At 48.0% G+C, this 20,328-nt stretch overlaps 1 protein-coding gene across 1 annotated transcript; it reads right to left on the bottom strand.

Annotated features, from left to right (window-relative positions):
- Positions 1-10: 10 nt before the first annotated feature.
- On the bottom strand, positions 11-20,112 carry PLEK2 (pleckstrin 2). Its single transcript, XM_040226244.1, has 9 exons — positions 20,011-20,112; positions 8,047-8,211; positions 6,072-6,253; positions 4,465-4,556; positions 3,971-4,158; positions 3,644-3,745; positions 3,266-3,349; positions 1,294-1,372; positions 11-551 (listed from the first exon to the last, which is right to left on the bottom strand). The coding sequence occupies exons 1-9, from the start codon at positions 20,050-20,052 to the stop codon at positions 424-426; spliced, it is 1,062 nt and encodes a 353-aa protein (XP_040082178.1). The 5' UTR covers positions 20,053-20,112; the 3' UTR covers positions 11-423.
- Between the last annotated feature and the right edge of the window lie 216 nt (positions 20,113-20,328).

Raw genomic sequence — 20,328 nt, 5'->3', positions numbered from 1 at the left:
ATAGGCATTCTAATAGACAGGACCAAGTGTCAATTTTTATTCATTCCAAAGGAGTTAAGAGGTGCTGAAAGCGTTTCGGAGAGCTCCATCATGAGGTTATAGTGTTTTGTTGAGTATTACATGGCCAGTTAGTGTGACAAGGGAGACCTACTTTGGTACCCAAGGAAGGGCTGGATGTGATAATGGGCGAAAGCCAAGGTGCTGACTTGGCTGACAAGGCTGCTTCAGCATTTACAGGTTAACTGTAAATGAAGGTGGGGAAGGCAATAGCACCACTGCCAACTTTAAGGAACTCCCTCAATCTCACTCCAAAGCCATACGAAATATAAAAAGTTAAAAATTTTAACATACTCCCATTGTCCAGGAAATCCTGTGTCATCTGGTAAGAGGGAGGAATCTCAGTCCCATTCCCTCAGGTCCTTGTCACGTTAGCTTCTTGATAGCTTCAATCCACTCTGAACGCTCAACCTTGCTGCTGGCCTGGATATAATAGTGTATGTCATCCTTAGTAATCACTTTGAAGAGATTTCCCTGGACATTCCCTTTAACCCCTAGGCAGGAAGGAAAAAAAAAAAATCAGTGAGTGAATATCCATGTCTGCTTTCAGCTGCGAACAGCTGAAAGTCACTGAGACAAAAACACATAATGAAGTAGTTCTTAGTACAAGTGTACATATATGGTTAGGAAATCCCACCAGAGGCATGCTTTCCTATTTGCCTCCCGTCCATCCCCTCTCCCTCATCTGTGCCTTAAGGCCTGCTAGTTTTATGTCTGAACGTTCTTGGAAGACCTCTTGGCCTGCCCTCTATGCTAACCGTAGGTCTGCAGTCTCACATCAAAAGTCCAGTAGGTTTATGTTAAAAGCATGGACAGATGTGGGATTTGACGGAATTGTTTAATTTCTTTGAACCTCAATCTTCCCATCCATAAGTTGAGAATAATACTACCTGCCTTAGCTGTCAAGTGTGAAATTAGCATAACATATTAAACTGTGTTGTCAATCTTTAAACACTATTGTAAGCTATTGTGCTTAGGTGGAAGCTTATGGGCCAGTAAGCACAGAAAAGGATGGGAAAGAATATTAAAGAGAATTATTTAGTTGTTAAAACACTAAGAATACCCCCATGTGCCCTTTCTCTGATTTTGAAATTGGCTTCAGAATTCACACCATTCATTGTCTCACTGAGAAAGCCCCTCTCAGGCCCCACAGCTTCGTCCATCATCAGCAGAGCATTACTGAGAGAGCAGGAGGGAGGACCCTGAGATGAGGATGGAGCCAAAGTTGCCCCTTACCAGTGGGAACGCCATTATCCTCCAGAGCTGACACCAGGGAGCCACGAAGAGAAAACCCACCCACTGGCCGGTTCTCTTCCTGCAAAGGAAAGGAGAGCTGATTGGGGACTGTGTGAAGGCAAAGAACTCTTATTAAAGAGATGGAAATAACTGGACCACATTTCCTGTTTCCTGAGAAACCTGTATGCAAGTCAAGAGGCAACAGTTAGAACCTTACATGGAACAACTGGTGCAAACTTGGGAAAAGGAAGACGTCAAGGATGGATGTTGTCACTCTGTTTATTTAACTTATATGCAGAAATGCCAGATTGGATGAATCACAAGCTGGAATCAAGATTGCCAGGAGAAATATCAACAACCTCAGATATGCAGATGATACTACTCTAATGGCAAAAAGCCATTTAGAGGAACTAAAGAACCTCTTAATGAGGGTGAAAGAGGAGAGTGGCTTAAAACTCAGCATTCAAAAAACTAAGATCATGGCATCCGGTCCCATCACCCCATGGCAAATAGATGGGGAAAAAGTAGAACCTGGGACAGATTTTCTTTTCTTGGGCTCCAAAATCACTGCAGACTGTGACTGCAGCCATGAAATTAAAAGATGCTTGCTCCTTGGAAGAAAAGCTATGACAAATCTAGACAGCATATTAAAAAACAGAGACATCACTTTGCAGGTCTGTATAGTCAAAGCTATGGTTTTTCCAGTAGTCATGAACGGATGTGACAGTTGGACCATAAAGAAGGCTGAGCACTGAAGAACCGATGCTTTTGAACTGTGGTGCTGGAGAAGACTCTTAAGAGTCCCTTGGACTGCAAGGAGATCAAACCAGTCAATCCTAAAGGAAATCAATCCTGAATAATTCATTGGAAGTACTAGGCTGAAGCTGAAGCTCCAATAATTTGGCCACCTGTTGTGAAGAACTGACTCATTGGAAAAGACCCTGATGCTGGGAAAGATTGAGGGCAGGAGACGAACTGGGAGACAGAGGATGAGATAGATAGTATCACCAACTCAACAGACATGAGTTTGAGCAATATGGGAGATGGTGAAGGACAGGGAAGGCTTGTGTGCTGCAGTCCATGGGGTCACAAAGAGTCAGACAGGACTGAACTACTGAGCAATAAGAACAGAAGAATCATGCTCTCATCATACCACCCTCAGTCAGCCTACTAAAGAATTAGTCCATGAGAGTCGTTTGTAACAGAAGATGAGGCTGAACTTGGACATCCCATGGCAAGTTATCTGCATGAGTGAGGAAGTCTGAGCTTCATTTCACAGCCAATCACATCAGCACCACGCCCCTCCCTGCCCTTTAGCTCTCCCTGTGGTCTAGCAGGGTTCCCGGGGGCTCCTTCAAGCTCTTTCATGTTCTCAGCTTAGGGTTGGGTTCCTGACTGAATGCCCACTCTTCATTATTTTAACAAATGAAAATCATACATCTTCCAAGACAAGGCTGAACAGGCTGACTAAAAGGCCATGTTTCTGTTCTTTTGATTGGAATTAGATCAACTGAGCATGCAGTAATACTTATTATCTGAAACTCAGAATTATGGCTTAAATATTAAATGGTGAAAGAAACCTTTCAAAACACTGGTGGGGACAAGAGGATGAGAGGGCAGAATTCACGGCCTGTTTGGGTGGAAAGGGGTGAAAAGAGGCTGGAAAGCACCAGTCCGGAGTCTCTTCATCAGCTCAGCTCCCCCTTCGTTAGGCACACAGCCAGCTTTGGAGGAACTGAAAGATGTTTTTCCTCCCAAAACAATGAAGATCCACTGAGCAGGATCAACTGAGCAGGCTATGATGTGATGAAAGAAAAGAGAGGTCAGACTGGGAGGAGCAGTTTGCAACTTGTGGAAGGAAAGGCATCATGGGTGGAAGTTATGGTAGGGAGGCTGGGAGGAAGGCTGGAGGTGGAACCAGCCCCAGCTCTGCTGAGGAGAGACGTATCTGGAAGCATGAAAAGGCACTCACTTTAGAAGGGTCGTAGTAATGCAGAAAAGCCGGGTCCTTCCTCAGAACAAAGCGCCGCACCTTCCAGTTTTTCCTCTTGTGCCCCTGAGGAAAAGAAAGGATGTATGCTCACGGGTGACGGCTTGTAGTCACATCCTCCCACCTTCACTCCTCTAAAGCCTTAGGCCTGCTTGTCTGGGACTCCTCTGGGCACGGACATGTGCCGGTCCCTTGCCTTGGCTCCCTTGTGGCCACCGCCGGACCCTGACTTAGCAGATGCTGCTGACAACTAGCGCCCTCTGGAGTCTCAGCCCTTCCCACCCTTTGTGGGGGTTCCTGCCTCCCCCGAGGTTCAGGACTGTCCACCTCCTCCCTGCTCCAAGGTGGGTCGTACCATACCTGCTTGGCCAAATAGCCTTGCTTCACCACAGTGCCACTTAACTCCATGGTGCTGAGACTGATTTCTTCCTTGGGACTTATCTTCTTCTTGCAGCTCTCAGCCTGGTAGGAAGGAGAGACAAGGACTCTTGTTACCAACACATCCCAGTACCAGGCTGGGGAAGCTCCCGCAGGGGAAAGGAAATTCCCACTCCACCTGGGGGTGAAGCTGTCCCCCCCACCCTGAGCCCTAGGCTTCTCCCCGCTGACCGTGGACCCCTGACCCACACTCGGCGGCCTCTTCCTCTCTCTGCTCCCGTGCCAAGAGGAACCCAGGCCCTCACTTACAAATGTGTACAGGGCTGTGGAGTCATCCAGGAACTGCTCAGACAGATCCCCCGAGCGAATGGCTCCCGTGCTTCGGGTGCCTACTGGCCGAAGGAAGTTCTCCTCCATGAGCACCGAGGCCAGCGTCACAGCCTCCAGACGGCTGGCTGCAAAGCCGCTGGAGAGGAGCCAATCCACCAGGGAGGAGCCTGCAGCAGAGCAAGGGCAGCACCCGTCAAGACGACAGGCTCCAGACCAGCTTCCTCAGGGGTGCCTGGCTGTGACCTCATTGACCTTGACCCCTGGGGTAGCCTTGGAACAGCCTTGGGGCTTGGCCCTGGAGCAGACCAAATGCCAACCCCACTGCCCAGAGCTGTGGCCGCACCCACCTCTCAGGCTGCCCCGTTGGCTGCCAGGCAGCTCAGGCCTCAACACCACTGAGTTCCAGGTCACCAAGCCCCAGGTCTCCAGTGCCTGGTCCAGCCCTGGGGGTGGGGTAGGGGTCAGGGGCTTACCTATGAAGGTCTTTTTGTAGGTGCTTCCCTGCACCATGTTGGGACTTGGCCGGATTCCACAGCTACTGTCGCGCATCTTGTCCACAATGCGACTACACGGAAGGCAGGCAGAAGAGAAGAGACCCTCATCACATTGACAGGAATGAGGGTGGGTCCATGAGCCACTGCTGAGGGTATGAAGCACGTGGCAAGTGGCATAATACACATCTCAGAGAAAGAGGGGTATTCTGTTATGCATCAGAATTTGAGAGGTAGGATTGGGGAACATTTCTTCTTGTTCATCCAAATGTTCTAATACTTCTACGCTAGACAGGTATTCTGTTTCTAGTAAAACTAAAGAGCTGTGACTTAATTTAAAAACAAAAGAATTATCTATGATCTGCTGCATAAAGTCCAAACTCCTCCAGCTACTTCTCAAAAGTCACCCATCACTTGAACCCACTCTCATCTACTGTTGGTCCTCCCTGCACCCACCATGGGTTAGCCACGCCCTAGATGCACATATGCTTTCGAACTGTGGTGCTGAAGAAGACTCTTGAGAGTCCCTCGGACAGCAAGGAGACCAAACCAGTCAATCCTAAAGGAGATCAACCCTGAATATTCATTGGAAGGACTGATGCTGAAGCTCTAGTACTTTGGCCACCTAATACAAAGAGCCGACTCACTGGAAAAGACCTTGATGCTGGGAAAGACTGAGGGGAAGGAGAAGAGGGCAACAGAGGATGAGATGGTTGGATGGCACCACTGATACAATGTACATGAACTAGGGCAAACTCCGGGAGATGGTGAGGAACAGGGTGGCCTGGTGTGCTGCAGTCCATGGGGTCGCGAAGAGTCAGATGCGACTTAGCAACTGAACAACAAAGATGAACAATCAAGATTCCAGAGCCTGGTATGGAGTTTTTTGGTAAGCCTGGGAAGTTCTGCTTCCTGCAAGGTTAGTGGGCATTTCCTGCAGATGCGTGGATATAACAATTTCCATGATGGGAATTCCTTTCATCCTTCCCTACCTTATAGTATCACTGCCACCACTGACCTGCTTCCCTTCTGTTCTGTGGGACAATCCCTGCCACCAGCAGCAGACCTTTTCTCATTGTCTGTTTAGGTACTTGAGCTGGAAAGCCCCTGAGATGAGACTTCGTTTATGCCCATCTCCATGAGCACCTAGGGCGATGTATTGCATGCAGTAGGCACTCAGTAACTATTTCTTAAAAGAGCGAATGGATGATGGATGAAGAATCCCACAGAATAAGAATGCAGCTCTTAACAGAACACATGTTCTTGACACCAGGCTGCAAACAAGACTAATGACTTGGTGAGTGGAGATTCCTGGGGAGCTGTTTTTATAGCCCTGAGCATCCCGGTTGACACTGAAGGGAGGGAGTCAAGACACTGAGGGGGGCAGGAGCAGCAGAGACCCCAAGAAGTTACCAGGACAGGCTGGCAGGGCCACTCCCACATAGAGAAAACAATGTCAGCAGGCCCTGGAGCACAGTTGCAGCACCAGCCAGGCCTGTGTAGCAGCCACAGAGGCCCCCTCCTTGAGGCGTGCAGACAGCAGAGGCTGCACCAAAGCCAGGCAGGCCGAGGGCAGGGCCGGCACTCACTGCAGGCTGATGTGAGGGGGCAGCTTGAAGGAGTTCTTCAGTAGGTGAAGCTGTTGGACCTTCCCCGGCTGCCCCGCGTGGATGGCTCCTGTTATCTCGAAGGCCCAGGCGTCCCTCTCCTCTCGAGAACAGGCCTCCAGGAAGTACTCCGTGGATGTTTGAGTTTTCAGCTTAATGAGGAGCTGTAGGAAGAGACAGCCAGTCAGGCCAAGCTGAGAGAGAGAGAGAGAAAGCTGGCTGGGCAGCAAAAATGACAGAACCGAAGCAGATCTGGGAGACCACATGATCCAGTGACTGCCGAATGCCTCACCCCTTGACCACGTCCCAGCTACTGGGCCTCTAAAGATTCCCTTGGACACCACCAGTGACAGAGAGTTCACCACCTTGGCCCCTTTGAATAGACTAATTAGTGCAGAGTCTGCTTCCTGGGGCCTTGGTCTCTCTGCTCCTGATTCTGCCTTCTCGATTAAGCTCACCTCTTACGAGAGCCCCTGTGCTAAAGAGGGAAACACACAGGCTTCCAGGTGAGACTGAGCTACAGCCATAGCTACAGCCGCTTGGGCACATTAAAGGACCTGCTGAGCCTCTCAATGGCTTCATCTAACCTATGAGGCTATTAACGCCTACCCCGAAGGAACTCAGTTCTGCTCCTTTTGATCATCTTCTTTTTTATTTATTTTTAAAAATGTATTTATTTTTAATTGAAGGATAATTGCTGTACAGTAGCTCCATTGGTAAAGAATCTGCCTGCAATGCAGGAGACCCAGGTTTAATCCCTGGGTCATGAAGATCCCCTAGAGGAGGAGATGGCAACCCACTCCAGTATTCTTGCCTGGAGAATCCCATGGACAGAGGAGCTACAGTCTATGGGATCGCAAGAGTCAGACATGACTTAGCAACTAAACTATTGTGTTGGTTTCTGCCAACATCAACATGAATCAGCCATAGTATACCTGTGTCCCCTCCCTCTTGAACCTCCCTACTATTTCCCTCCCCATCCCACCCCTCTAGGTTGTTACAGAGCCCCAGTTTGAGCTCCCTGAGTCATACAGCAAATTCCTGTTGGCTATTTTACATAAGGTAATGTAAGTTTCCATATCACTCTCTCCATACATCCCACCCTCTCCTTCTTCAAGCCCCCTGTCCCGCCCCCGTGTCCGTAAGTCTGTTCTCTGTGTCTACGTCTCATCTTCTTCTTGATTGGGTCTAATCATCCCAAGTCTTTCACACACTCTTCATATAATATGGTTTAAACTTTCTCAACCAGTTCATGCCCGAATCTCCATCCAACCCAAAGTTGGAGCTGAGCCAAATGGCTTGTAAGGGCATCTTCCTCCTTTTCAGCAAGACAGTATTCTCTGTGGCCAATAATATCTGTACCAACATTTGGAACTGTTTTTCAATTAACCATTTGCTTTCATAACAAGATCATTAACTGAAAGAACCAATCATACAATTTTCTTCCTTGACTTTTCCAAGCCTAGCGAATTTCTTGGCACTTACTGAGCCCTCAGTAAATTATTAATTCAGATTCTTTTCTGATGGTAGATGGTAAATGATTAATTCAGGTTCTTTTTAGGGTTGAGCTGCTCCTGACTTTTGTAACACGTACCCCCTGGGGATGAAATCCATCCTGTTGAACCTGAAGTAGCAGTAACTACTCACATCTGTGTGGTACCTCCTAGGCTACAAGTGTTTTGACCCACCATTACCTTCATGATCCTCATCATAGCTGTGAGCGACAGTCAGATGTCATTATATTATCCCAGTTTATAGACAAGGAACTCAGGCTCAGAGAGGTTCAATTACCTGCCCAAGGTCACGTGCCTGGTATGTGGCACAGCCAGGATTTGAGTCTAGGTTTTTCAGTAACTCAGCTCTTACCATGACTCATACTGCCTTCACCTAAGAGGCCAGGGAAGGGGGTGGTCCAGGCAGTGGGAGGGAGGCGCTGGGAAGAAGGGCCTTCACTTACCGGTCGGTTTTCATACTCCAGGCAGGGGCAGGTGATGGTGCAGCCATCCAGAAGGATGCGGCCCTTGGGAGGGGTCACTTTCCGACCCCCCTGGAACTTGTAGTATAGCAGCGTGTTCTGCCGAAGAATGAACCACCGTGCTTTCCAGTTGTGGACAATGTGACCCTGAGGATAGATAGGAGAGCCCTGAGGTGAGGTGGCCAAGGGGACAACCTGGTCATAGGGAGAGGAGTCTCGTTGCACAGGTGGTCAGACTGCCATGGGATCAACTTTCCAATAAGGAGACAGCGCTCTCTCTCTTGCTTAGCTTAATTTTATTTTTTAATTTTGAAATAATTTTAATTCAGAGAAAAGCTGAAGACAAGCATAAAACATTTTTACCAAAAAAAAAAAACTTTTACAAAACCATTTAAGAGTTAGTTTTTAACATGATGCTCCACATGTTAATATTGATGCTTCTCAATATTTTATTGTGTCTCCTACCAAAAAATAAAAAGTATTTCCAACATAACCATAATACAATCATCATTAGGAAATTTACATAAATATGTTATTTTCCTCTGTTCCATAAACTCCACTCAAGTTTCACCAATTATCCCAATAATGTCCTTAAGAGCCAAAAGATCCTGTTCCAAGTTATATGTTTATTTTCATTTTCATGAAGAAATTATGAGCTTTGGATCTCTTTGTCATCTCTATTGAGTATGTAACAAAGCCTTTGGCGTTGACTTGCCAGTTCCCATTTGTTCTTCTTTTCTGTGGTTATAAGCCTTGAAAGAAACTGCAAAGTACACAGAAGAAAAGATCCTAGGGACTTCCCTGATGGTCCAGTGGCTAAGACTCTGAGCTCTCAGTGTAGGAGGCGTGGGTTCTATCCCTGGTCTGGGAACTAGATCCCACATGCAGCAACTGAGTTCACCTGCTGCAACTAAAGATCCTACGTGCCCCAGTGAAGACCCAGCACAGCCAGATAAATAAATATAAACAAGAGAGAGGTCCTATTAATACCACGTATTTCCTTTGTCTTTTTCCCTTTTAGTTTTTTTTAATCAAGAGCATATTACGTATAGTTTTATTTTCCAGTCTTTCTTTTGTTGACTTTGCCAAGCATCTTCTCACACCATGAAATTTCTTTAAAACATGTCTTTTAATAACCAACAAGAGGATGTATCATTTCCTTGCCCATCTCCTGTTGTTTGCAACTGAGGTTTCCTTTTTTTTTTTTTTTGACTATTATAAACAACTCCATAATGAATATCCTTGCACGTAAGTTTTGATGTGCATCTCTAATTTTTTCCCCTTAGGATATATCTGCCCCCCACCCCCCCACAACAAAATGTTACTAGTTGAGGGATGTGGGCAATTTGTAAAGTGAAGCCACAAATTAAGAACTCTAACCATCTTACCTAACCTGGTGTGACAGACCTAAAAGGCAGGGGAGTCTGGGGGTGCTCTCAGATGGGTCATGGAGCCAATGGACAAAACAGGCAGGTGAAGACACAGGGTCTGTTTCTAGAACAGACCAGTGGATAGGGGAATGTCTGCTGAAGAATCAGAATGGAATAGCTTTGTACACACTCATGAAAGCGACTTTCTTGGCATATTTCCCAGAGCAGAGCCCAATTAGGGCTGGATTCTAACCAAGAGAGATGCACTTGATTTGAATCAGAGACTGTCGCCGATTCACTGGTTTCCTGACCCAGCACTGATTCATTTCCAAGGCCCCTTCAGTTGTCACATCTATGATGCTGCAATTCTGTTTAACACTCAGCAGGTCTGCACTGAGTGTATTAGGGAACTGGAAATTGTTGAAGGGGTTGACTGTGTGAGCACTGGTCTAAGCCAAACAGAATTTACTGTGGCAGCTAAGTACGGCATATATATAGGCTTTCCCGGTGGCTCAGATGGTAAAGAATCTGCCTGCAATGCAGGAGACCTGGGTTCAGTCCCTGGGTAGGGAAGATCCCCTGGAGAAGGGAATGTATTCACTCCAGTATTCTTGCCTGGAGAATCCCATGGACAGAGGAGCCTGGCAGGCTAGAGTCCATGGGGTCCCAAAGAGTCAGATACAACTGAGTGACTAACTCTTTCACTTTTCCATATATATATATATTTAATTGGAATATTAAATATATACTTATACATCTATATATATTAAATATTTATATCTATATATTTAATTGTCACCCTGCTTATATAACTTATATATAGAGTACATCATGAAAAATGCCGGGCGGGATGAAGCACAAGCTGGAATCAAGATTGCCAGGAGAAATATCAATAACCTCAGATATGCAGATGATACCACCCTTATGGCAAAAAGTGAAGAACTAAAGAGCCTCTTGATGAAAGTGAAAAAGGAGAATGAAAAAGTTGGCTTAAAACTCAACATTCAGAAAACTAAGATCATGGCATCTGGTCCCATCACTTCAGGGCAAATAGATGGGGAAATAATGGAAATAGTGAGATATGTTATTTTGGGGGGCTCCAAATCACTGTAGATGGTGACTGCAGCCATGAACTTAAAAGACACTTGCTCCTTGGAAGAAAAGCTATGACAAACCTAGACAACATATTAAAAGGCAGAGGCATCACTTTGCCAACAAAGGTCCGTCTAGTCAAAGCTACGGTTTTTCCAGTAGTCATGTATGGATGTGAGAGCTGGACTATGAAGAAAGCTGAGTGCCAAAGAATTGATGCTTTCAAACTGTGGTGTTGGAGAAGACTCTTGAGAGTCCCTTGGACTCCAAGGAGATCAAACCAGTCAATCCTAAAGGAAATCAGTCCTGAATATTCATTGGAAGGACTGATGCTGAAGCTGAAGCTCCAAAACTTTGGCCACCTGATGCAAAGAACTGGCTCACTGGAAAAGACCCTGATGCTGGGAAAGACTGAAGGAAGGAGGAGAAGGGGATGACAGAGGATGAGATGGTTAGACGGTATCATCTACTAGATGGACATGAGTTTGAGTAAGCTTTGAGAGTTGGTGATGGACAAGGAAGCCTGGTGTGCTGCAAAGAGTCAGACACAACTGAGTGACTGAATTGGAATATAATTGCTTTACAAAGTTGTGCTAGTTTCTGTTGTACAATGAAGTGAATCGGCCACATGCATACATATATCCCCTTCCTCTTGAGCCTCCCTCCTACACTAAATATGACTTTTAACAGTTAATCTGACAAGAGTTTACTAATATGTCTAAGTGTCATTACGTTACATGGTGTGTGTGCTGTGCCCAAGAGAGGACAGACATGTCAAGCTGAATTTTACAGTTTTGCTCTCTTCACTCTATCCTGTACCAAGAATCCACATCACACGGTGGCTGATGGCTGTTCTTGACACAAGCTGACATGTTTAAAGAAGTGAAAAATATTTGGCTCTAACTCCTCAGCAATGAGAGTCCTGTAGTGCTCTCCACATGGCCCAGACGCAGGCCTCCTTGCTCGATGAGCCCCTGCTGAGGGGGTTCAAGTGCAGCATTAGCAGTAAAGGCAGTGAACTGCCAGCACACAGGTGTGGCTGGTGCAGAGAGAGGAGACTGCCGTCTAAGCTGACGGCCTGGGGGCCAGTGTTGGGTGAAGGAGAGGAGGCAAAATAGTCTCAAAACATAGGCATTCTGGGCCGCGTTATGCCCTTCTCCCAAATTCATAGTTGACGCCCCAACCACTCCCCCACCTCCACCTTGTGCTGTGTATAGTCACTGAGTCATGCCTGACTCTTTGCGATCCCATGGACGGAAAGAAGCCTGCCAGACTCCTCTGTCCATGGGGATTCTCCAGGCAAGAACACTGGAGTGCATTTTCAGGCCCTCCTCCAGGGGATCTTCCCAACCCAGGGATTGAACCCAGGTCTCCCACATTGCAGGCGGATTCTTTACCACCTAAGCAACCAAGGAAGCCCAAGAATACTGGAGTGGGTAGCCTGTCCGTTCTCCAGGGGATCTTCCCGACCCAAGAATCACCACTACCTTAGAATGTGACTGTAATTGAAGAGGTCTTCAAGGAGGTGATTAGGTTAAATGGGGCCATTGTGTGCATGCTAAGTCACTTCAGTTCTTTCCAACTCTTTGCCATCCTGTGGACTGTAGCCCACCAGGCTCCCCTGGGATTCTCCAGGCAAGAATACTGGAGTGGGTTGCCTTTCCCTCCTCCAGGGGAATCTTCCCCATCCAGGGATTGAACCTGCTTCTCCCATGTCTCCTGCACTGGCAGATGGGTTCTTTATCACTAGCACCACCTGGGAAGCCCAGATGAGGCCATTACTTGGGTCTTAATCCAATCTGACTGGGGGCCTCATGAGAAGAGGAAATTTGGACACACATATGTCAGGGAGGCCTGCACACAAAGGAAAGACCGTGTAAGCACACAGCCAGAGGAGCCATGCGTGGGCGAGCTGAGGAGATGGCCTAAGAGGAAACCAAACCCTCGACGTTTTAAACCTTAGACTCCAGCCTCCAGAACTGTGAGAAAATAAATTGCTGTTGCTTAGGCGATCCCATCTGTGTCTTTTGTTACAGGAGCCCTCATAAACTAAAGCAACAGAGAAAGAAGAAAGGGGACTGGAGATGCTAGGGAGAAAGGTGAAACCAACAGATGTTGAGTAGAACAAACTAACACGCAGATAAGGCTACATTTCCTGGATGAACTGCTACATTTCCCAGAATTTCCGGCTTGAGGGGAACAGGGAGGTGGCTAGGTGGCTGCCAGGCCTGCACATGGGGCACCGATGCATGTTGGCAGCCATGAAGGTGGCAGGCTAGTGGTGGAAGGACAGGGTCTTCTGACACCCAGCCCCCAGAGTTATCAGGACCCAGTGACAAACAGCGTCGGCAGGATGTTTGCACTAGAGACGCCTCCTGGTGCTGTGGGGGTATTTCTGTCTGGCTGCATTGTCCCTGGCTGTATGGCACTTGGTCCTCCCAAATATTTCCAAGTTACCCTTCTGTTCAAACTTGCTAGAGAGCACTGCGTTATGAGCAACTAAGGATCCAGTCTGATAGCAAAGGAGAGCAGTCTGAGAAAGGCTGATGAGATGGGCTCACTTTGTAGGTAGAGCACTTGAAGCAGCTGGTGACCTCACTGTGGCTGGAGGGGAGTCCCTAAAGACTGCACGGCAGCAGAACAGCTGGACTGAGGTCGGCCAGAGGGAGTGGGCAGTCAGCTAGAGGTTCCTGTAATAACCCACACAACAGGACAGATCCCAGCTCTACAGATAAGCTACGCCATACTGAGAGGGTATAAGAGACTGACCCAAAGTCAGCAGGTAAGGGTGTTAGAAACCAAAAATATGCTGGTTATAGTGGGAAAAGAACTCAGGTCTCCCTTCACCTGGGCATCTTCTACCTTCTCCAGGCTCCTTGTCTATAAGCAGCTGGTGGGGATCAGAGGTCATTTGGACCATGAATGGCTTAGTGCCCTGTTCGGGGTAAGGAGAGTCCATAAGATGGGATGTAACCCTAGGACTGGGCTTAGGAAGCACAGAATTTTATAGCTGGAGGACCCTTTGAAAAAGGCTATATAATACTATGGGCTTCCCTGGTGGCTCAGATGGTAAAGAATCTAAACTCCCTAAGTTTCATAATGAGGAAACTGAGGCCCAGAAAGGTCTTGCCCAAGACCCTACAATCCTGAAGAAGCAGAGATGGTACTTACTATGGGTTGAATTACGTCCCTGCAAAAGACATGTTGAAGTCCTAACCCGGGGATCTGTGAGTGAGGTCTTATTTGGAAATCGAGTCTTTGCAGATGTAATCAGGTTAAGATGAAGTCATTCAGTTCAGTTCACTTCAGTCGCTCAGTCATGTCCCACTCTGTGACCCCATGGACTGCAGCACAACAGGCTTCCCTGTCCATCACCAACTCCTAGAACTTGCTCAAACTCATGTCCATCGAGTCGGTGATGCCATCCAACCATCTCCTCTGTTGTCTGCTTCTCCTCCTGTCTTCAATCTTTCCCAGCATCAGGGTCTTTTCCAATGAGTCAGTTCTTTGTATCAGGTGGCCAAAGTATTGGAGCTTCAACATCAGTCCTTCCAACGAATATTCAGGACTGATTTCCTTTAGGATTGACTGGTTTGATCTCCTTGCAGTCCAAGGGATTCTCAAGAGTCTTCTCCAACACCACAGTTCAAAAGTATCAATTCTTCAGTGCTCAGCTTTCTTTATGGTCCAGCTCTTACATCCATAAATGACTACTGGAAAAACCATAGCTTTGACTAGGCAGACCTTTCTCAGCAAAGTAGTATCTCTGTTCTTCAATATGCTGTCTAGGTGTGTCATAGCTTTTCTTCCAAGTAGCAAGCGTCTTTTAATTCCATGGCTGCAGTCACCATCTGCAGTGATTTTGGAGCCCAAGAAAATAAAATCTGTCACTGTTTCCATTATTTCCCCATCTATTTGCCATGGAGTGATGGGACCAGATGCCATGATCTTCATTTTTTAAATGTGGAGTTTTAAGCCAGTTTTTTCACTCTTCTTTTTCACTTTCATTAAGAGGCTTTTCAGTTCTTCTTCAGTTTCTGCCATAAGGGTGGTGTCATCTGCATATCTGAGGTTATTGATATTTCTCCTGGCAATCTTGATTCCAGCTTGTGCTTTATCCAGCCTGGTATTTCGCATGATGTACCCTATATATAAGTTAAATAAGCAGGGTGTCAATATACAGTCTTGATGTACTCCTTTCCCAGTTTGGCACTAGTCCATTGTTCCATGTCCGGTTCTGTTGCTTCTTGACCTGCAATCAGATTTCTCAGGAGGCAGGTAAAGTGGTCTGGTATTCCCATCTCTTGAAGAATTTTCCACTGTTTGTTGTGATCCACACAGTCAAAGGCTTTGGCATAGTCAATAAAGCAGATGTTTTTCTGGAACTCTCTTGCTTTTTTCTATGATCCAATGGGTTTTGGCAATTTGAATACCAGCTGGGCCACCAGGGAAGCCCCATACTAGATTAGGATGGCCCTAAAAACATTTATATAATCAGTGTCTTTATATAAGAGGAAATTTTGGACACTGAAAGACACATGGGGAGAAGATGGTCATGTGATGATGGAGGCAGAGATTAGAGTGAAGCACCCAGGAGCCAAGGAACACAAAAGAGAGCCTGTGTGAGATAATGCATGCACGCGTGCGTGCTCAGTTGTGCCAACCCTCTGCGACCCCGTGGACTGCAGCCCACCAGGCTCCTCTGTCCATGGGATTCTCCAGGCAAGAATACTGGAGTGGATTGCCATTTCCTGTGTGAGATGACAGAAAATACATATATTTTTCTTTGCCCCCAGTTCTTGGTAGAGAGCTCCTGAACCCCTTGAAGTTTCTTGGGTGACAGGAGCATCTTTCGTGCTAATGAGGAAACTCTGGGAGGGCTTCTTGGTGAGGGCTGGCCACTGGAAAGACTGAGCCCTGATTAGAAGCTTGGAATTTTCAGCCCCACAAGCCCTCACCCCCCATTCTCTTGAGAAAAGAAAAGAGCTGAAAATGGCATTGACAATTTGTCATGCTTACATGATGATGCCTCTGTAAAATCCCAGAAGTATGGGATTTGAAGAGTTTCTAGAAATTCTTCCCAGCAGAAGATCACTGGAACCTCTGATCCGTGGCTGGCTACACAGTCAGAGCACAGGTGACAACTTGGGCTTCAGACTGGCATCTGAAGTGTGTGTGTGACGGGTGGGGGAAGGCTGGGGAAGCAGCCTCATGAGACTGCGCTCTTAACCCGTAGGACCAGAGACTGCCTCTGGGTAGATGCGTCAGAACTGAGTTAAACTGTAGGACACACACCGGTGATCACAGAGAATTGCTTGGTGTGGGGGAAAACCTCCACACATTTGGTGACTAGAAGGGTCAGAAGTGAAGTAGTCTGTGTGAAAGTAAATGAGAGTCACAGGATGGAGAAAAACACAGCAAGTAAGAACTAGGTTTTTCCTAGTAAAGGAAAAATCGGTTTTTCCTTTACAGCCTGCAAATACCAGAAACAAACAAGGCAAGGAAGGGCTCTCCCCTGCGGGCTTCAGAGGGAACAGGGCCCTGCCAACACTTTGAACCAGAATTCTAGCCTTCAGAACTCCTTCTAGTCTTTTTTTCATCCAAGCAATATTTTTTTTCCCTTTCTCATAACATTTATATTTTCACTCTTTGGACTATAATATGAAAAACATTTTTAACATCTGCATGACCATGTGCTATGCTAAAGTCGCTTCGCTCATGTCTGACTCTTTTTGACCCCATGGACTGTAGCACACCAGGCGCCTCTGTCCATGGGATTCTCCAGGCAAGAATACTGGAGTGGGTTGCCACGGCCTCCTCCAGAGGATCTTCCTGACCCAGGGATCAAACCCACGTCTCTTACGTCTCCTGCACTGGCAGGAAGGTTCTTTACCACTAGCACCACCTACCTGGGAAGCCCTATGCTGCTGCTAGGTTGCTTCAGTCGTGTCCGACTCTGTGTGACCCCATAGACGGCAGCCCACCAGTCTCTGCCGTCCCTGGGACTCTCCAGGCAAGAACACTGGAGTGGGTTGCCATTGCCTTCTCCAATGCATGAAAGTGAAAAGTGAAAGTGAAGTCGCTCAGTCGTGTCCAATTCTTTGCGACCTCATGGACTGCAGCCCACCAGGCTCCTCTGTCCACGGGATTTTCCAGGCAAGAGTACTGGAATGGGTTGCCATCACCTTCTCCGGGAAGCCCTATGCATAACCATAATTCACTTGTAATCATTTGTTTATTTGAGGGGACATGTAGGTAGCTTCCAGTTTTTATTCTCTACCTAAATAACACTTTGTTCCTAAAGCCTTTTTTTTTAAAAAATTATTATTTATTTATTTTTGGCTGCAGTGGGTCTTTGTCGTTCCATGACATGTGGGATCTTAGTTCCCCAATCAGAGATCAAACCCACATTCCCTGCATTGGAGGGCAGATTTTTCACCACTGGACCACCAAGAAAGTCCCATTCCTAAAGGTTTTATGGCCTTTCCTGGAGATTGAGTCCTACAGATGAGAGATCTAGGTTACAGCATGTTGACACGGCCATGTCATTTTCTGAGAGTTGTAGGGGGTACGAGCCAGGCAGCCATGCCCGATGTGCTCCAGCCGCTTCTTGAAGGACAAGCAGCCCTACCCATGCAGACCTGCCCTCCTTCCTGGGCACCCTCCTTTAACACCGGGCCAAGTGAGCACCCTGCATTTTTGCCTGGAGCTTCGCCGTCTTTCTTGTCTGGGCTGGATTAAGAATCAAATCCATCTTGCCCCTGCCTGTCTCCTGCTTCGCCCTTACTGTTCTGTACTCTGGGTTGCCAGCTTGGGCCCCGCCCCACTTCTGGACTGTAAACCCTCTTGAATCCGTGGAATCCCACACTCACAGTCCTGCAACTTCCCCACTGGACACAGGGGCTGCTGCCGCCATCCAGGAGGAGAGGGGAAGTAATGGAGAATTCGGGAAAGTCTGAGTGATCAGGAGGGAGGGACTATCGGCAGGGGCAAGGGGCCCCATTCCTTACTTTGCAGGAAAGGGTGTGGCTTCCGGTTCCATCGGAGTCAGGCTCCAGCTCCAAACGCTTGTCTTTGGGTTTGGCTGGACAGCACTAGGGATTTCAGTCTAGCCCGTCTGTGGGCTTTTTGGGTCAGACAAGTTGTCTGTCCTCCCTCCTCTGTACCTTGGACTCCCTAAGGGGCCACCTTATACTGGCCTGTCTGGAAGAGAACTCACATCCTCCCCTCCCTTCAACCCTCCCCTGACTCTGCATGGTGGTGGTGACGGTGGGAAATCACGTAAGGCAAGCCCCAGGGACGGGGATGCCCACAGGGGCCCATCTGAGAGGGTTTGTCTTCAACAGGCGCCTAACAGGCTCAGTTGTTCTACCAACCAACACCTTTGGGGAACTTTTCCTGCAGCTTCTCAGGTGAGGGAGAGAGGGACAGGGGCCTTGGTGGGCAAGCCCCTGACAATCAACAGTGCCCACCAAACCCCTCACCCATCTCCCTCACCTTAGAAGCCACAGGGAAAGTTCTCAAAAGGTGCTCTCTCTGGGGTGTGGCTGCCTCCACAAACCCTGAAGGACTAATTTATCATTTTAATCCCAGTGACACGAAGCGGGCATGGAATTCTGTACCTGCTTGTATCCAGTCTGACCCTTGACCCAGCACAGCCTCCTACACCTCCTCTGGCTCACAGTTTTGAGCAAACAACACACCCACCCTCCTATGTCAAATAATGTGTAAAATAACATAACTATATTCCCTACTGACCTGAAAGAGACTTGGGACCTCAGGGTTGATCTGCTGGCCAGGGAAGGCCATGGGAGGGAGAGTCCCTTCACCCCTCTTCACCCATCCCCCTGCCAAAGCTGGAAACTCAGTAGAAGAGCCAGAAGGCTCATCCCCAGATTTTATGCTCTGCTGTTAGATTAGCATAAATGTTCAGTGTGAACATCAGTGTTAAAAGAACTTTTCAAAATCTCATTTCCCTCCTGCAGCTGCTTTTTCCTGCATTTTCTACCTTGGTCCCATATCCCTGGTTTTCATCTGGACTGTTGCTTGCTGTTGGAAAAGCCGCATGTGGTGATGTGGAAGGAGTGAAGATGGAGACTGCTCAGAGTCTGCTTGAATTTATGTTCGTGGGTATCTTTGCCCCTCTCCTTTCCAGAATGGCTAAAACTTTTTATGCTTACCAAAGTGAAGGAAAAAACAAATTATAGTTATTTATTTGCTATAAACTATGATAGATTCAGGGTTTCCCTGGTGGTTTTGTGGCAAAGAATCCACCTGCCAATGCAGCAGATACAGGTTTGATCCCTGGGTCAGGAAGAACACTTGGAGTAGGAAACGGCAACCCATTCTAGTATTCTTGCCTAGTAAATCCCATGGACAGAGGTTCCCAGTGCGCTGCAGTCCAGGGGGTTGCAAAAGAGTCGAATATGACTTAGGACTAAACAGCAACAACAATAACATGATAGATTCAACCACAACTGAAACAGAAAGATCTAAAGTACTCCAGTGTCAACTGTTCCATTTATATAATATTAATACTCATAAGGTAACCAGTTGTCCCCCAATATTTTCAACATGATCAGTAAAAACTATAGAATTTTGAAAGGCTGAACACCACATAGAAGTGACATGTGATTGGATGGAAGGCTTGGAAAATAAAACTCCAGATTTGTGAAAAGAAACAATACAGCTGACCCCTGAACAACAGGGGATTCGGGGCAAAGACCCCTGAGCTGTTGAAAATTCACATGTAACTTTACAGCTGGCCCTCCTATCCAGGATTCTCTACCCAAAGGGCTCAACCAACCACACAGCCACACGGGGCTCTGGGCAAGCGATCTCATCTTTCTGTCCCTCGGTTTCCTCATCTGTGATAGAGGGATAACAATACCCACCCTGCAGTGGGCAGCCTAAGTGGCTTCGATCCTGCTTCATCACCCACTGGTCCAGATCCTGAGCAAGCTACTTAGTCTCTTTGAACTTCCTTTTCCCCTTTCAGAAAGGGCGGTAAGGTGGGACCACCGACCTGTCGGACTGCTGGGAGGATTAAAAGAGCCAGCGTCCAGGACTGGTGCACAGCAGAGGCTAAACAAAGGCATTCTCCTTGCTCATGGGTTATTGCGAAGAATACAGGAGATGATGCATTAATCGGACGAGCCTGGAGAACTAGAGAACACCCTTCTGTTGTTTTAAGACATCATAATTAAATCCTAGACGCTTCGTATTTAGTAAGTTGTTTTAAAGAAGCTGTCCTCCAAAGGGTAGCCGCCCGCCCGCACCCGACACGCGCTAGCCGAGCGGGATTCTCCTCCTTGCCTGTACCCCCAGCCCCCAGCTCACCCCCCAGCCACCGCCCTCCCGGCTCTGTCCACCACACGCGGCTCCACCCAGGGGGACCCCAGCCTGCCCGATCGCGGCTCAGGTAAGCCGGCGGCCGCCGTGCACCCGCCCCGGGCCGTGTCCGGAGAGGCTCCGGCGCACTCACCCTCTTAACGAGGAAGCCCTCCTTGAGCACGCCATCCTCCATGGCGCCGTCCCGCGCCGCCCGCTCCTCTGCTCCCGCGGTGCCCAGGAAGCGCCTCCGACCCGGCACGGCGCCGCCCCCTGGCCCGCGCCCAGAGCCCGAGGCCGCGGGGCCTCCCGGGCAGGAAGTCAGTCCTGGTCCGGATTTCTAACGTGCTTCCCCCGCCGAAGGTGCCCTGAGGTCCGTGGTTAGTCCTCCGTTTGCTGAGCCTGCCAGCCGTTCGCGTTCCTCCCCGGCTGCCTCCATCCTGGTGCCCCCTGCGCGCCGGGTGCCTCTTAC

Source organism: Oryx dammah, unplaced genomic scaffold (assembly GCF_014754425.2).
Source record: "Oryx dammah isolate SB20612 unplaced genomic scaffold, SCBI_Odam_1.1 HiC_scaffold_26, whole genome shotgun sequence".
NCBI lineage: Eukaryota > Metazoa > Chordata > Mammalia > Artiodactyla > Bovidae > Oryx > Oryx dammah.
The sequence above is the reverse complement of the archived record's forward strand: the minus strand, read 5'-3'. Positions and strand labels throughout refer to the sequence as shown.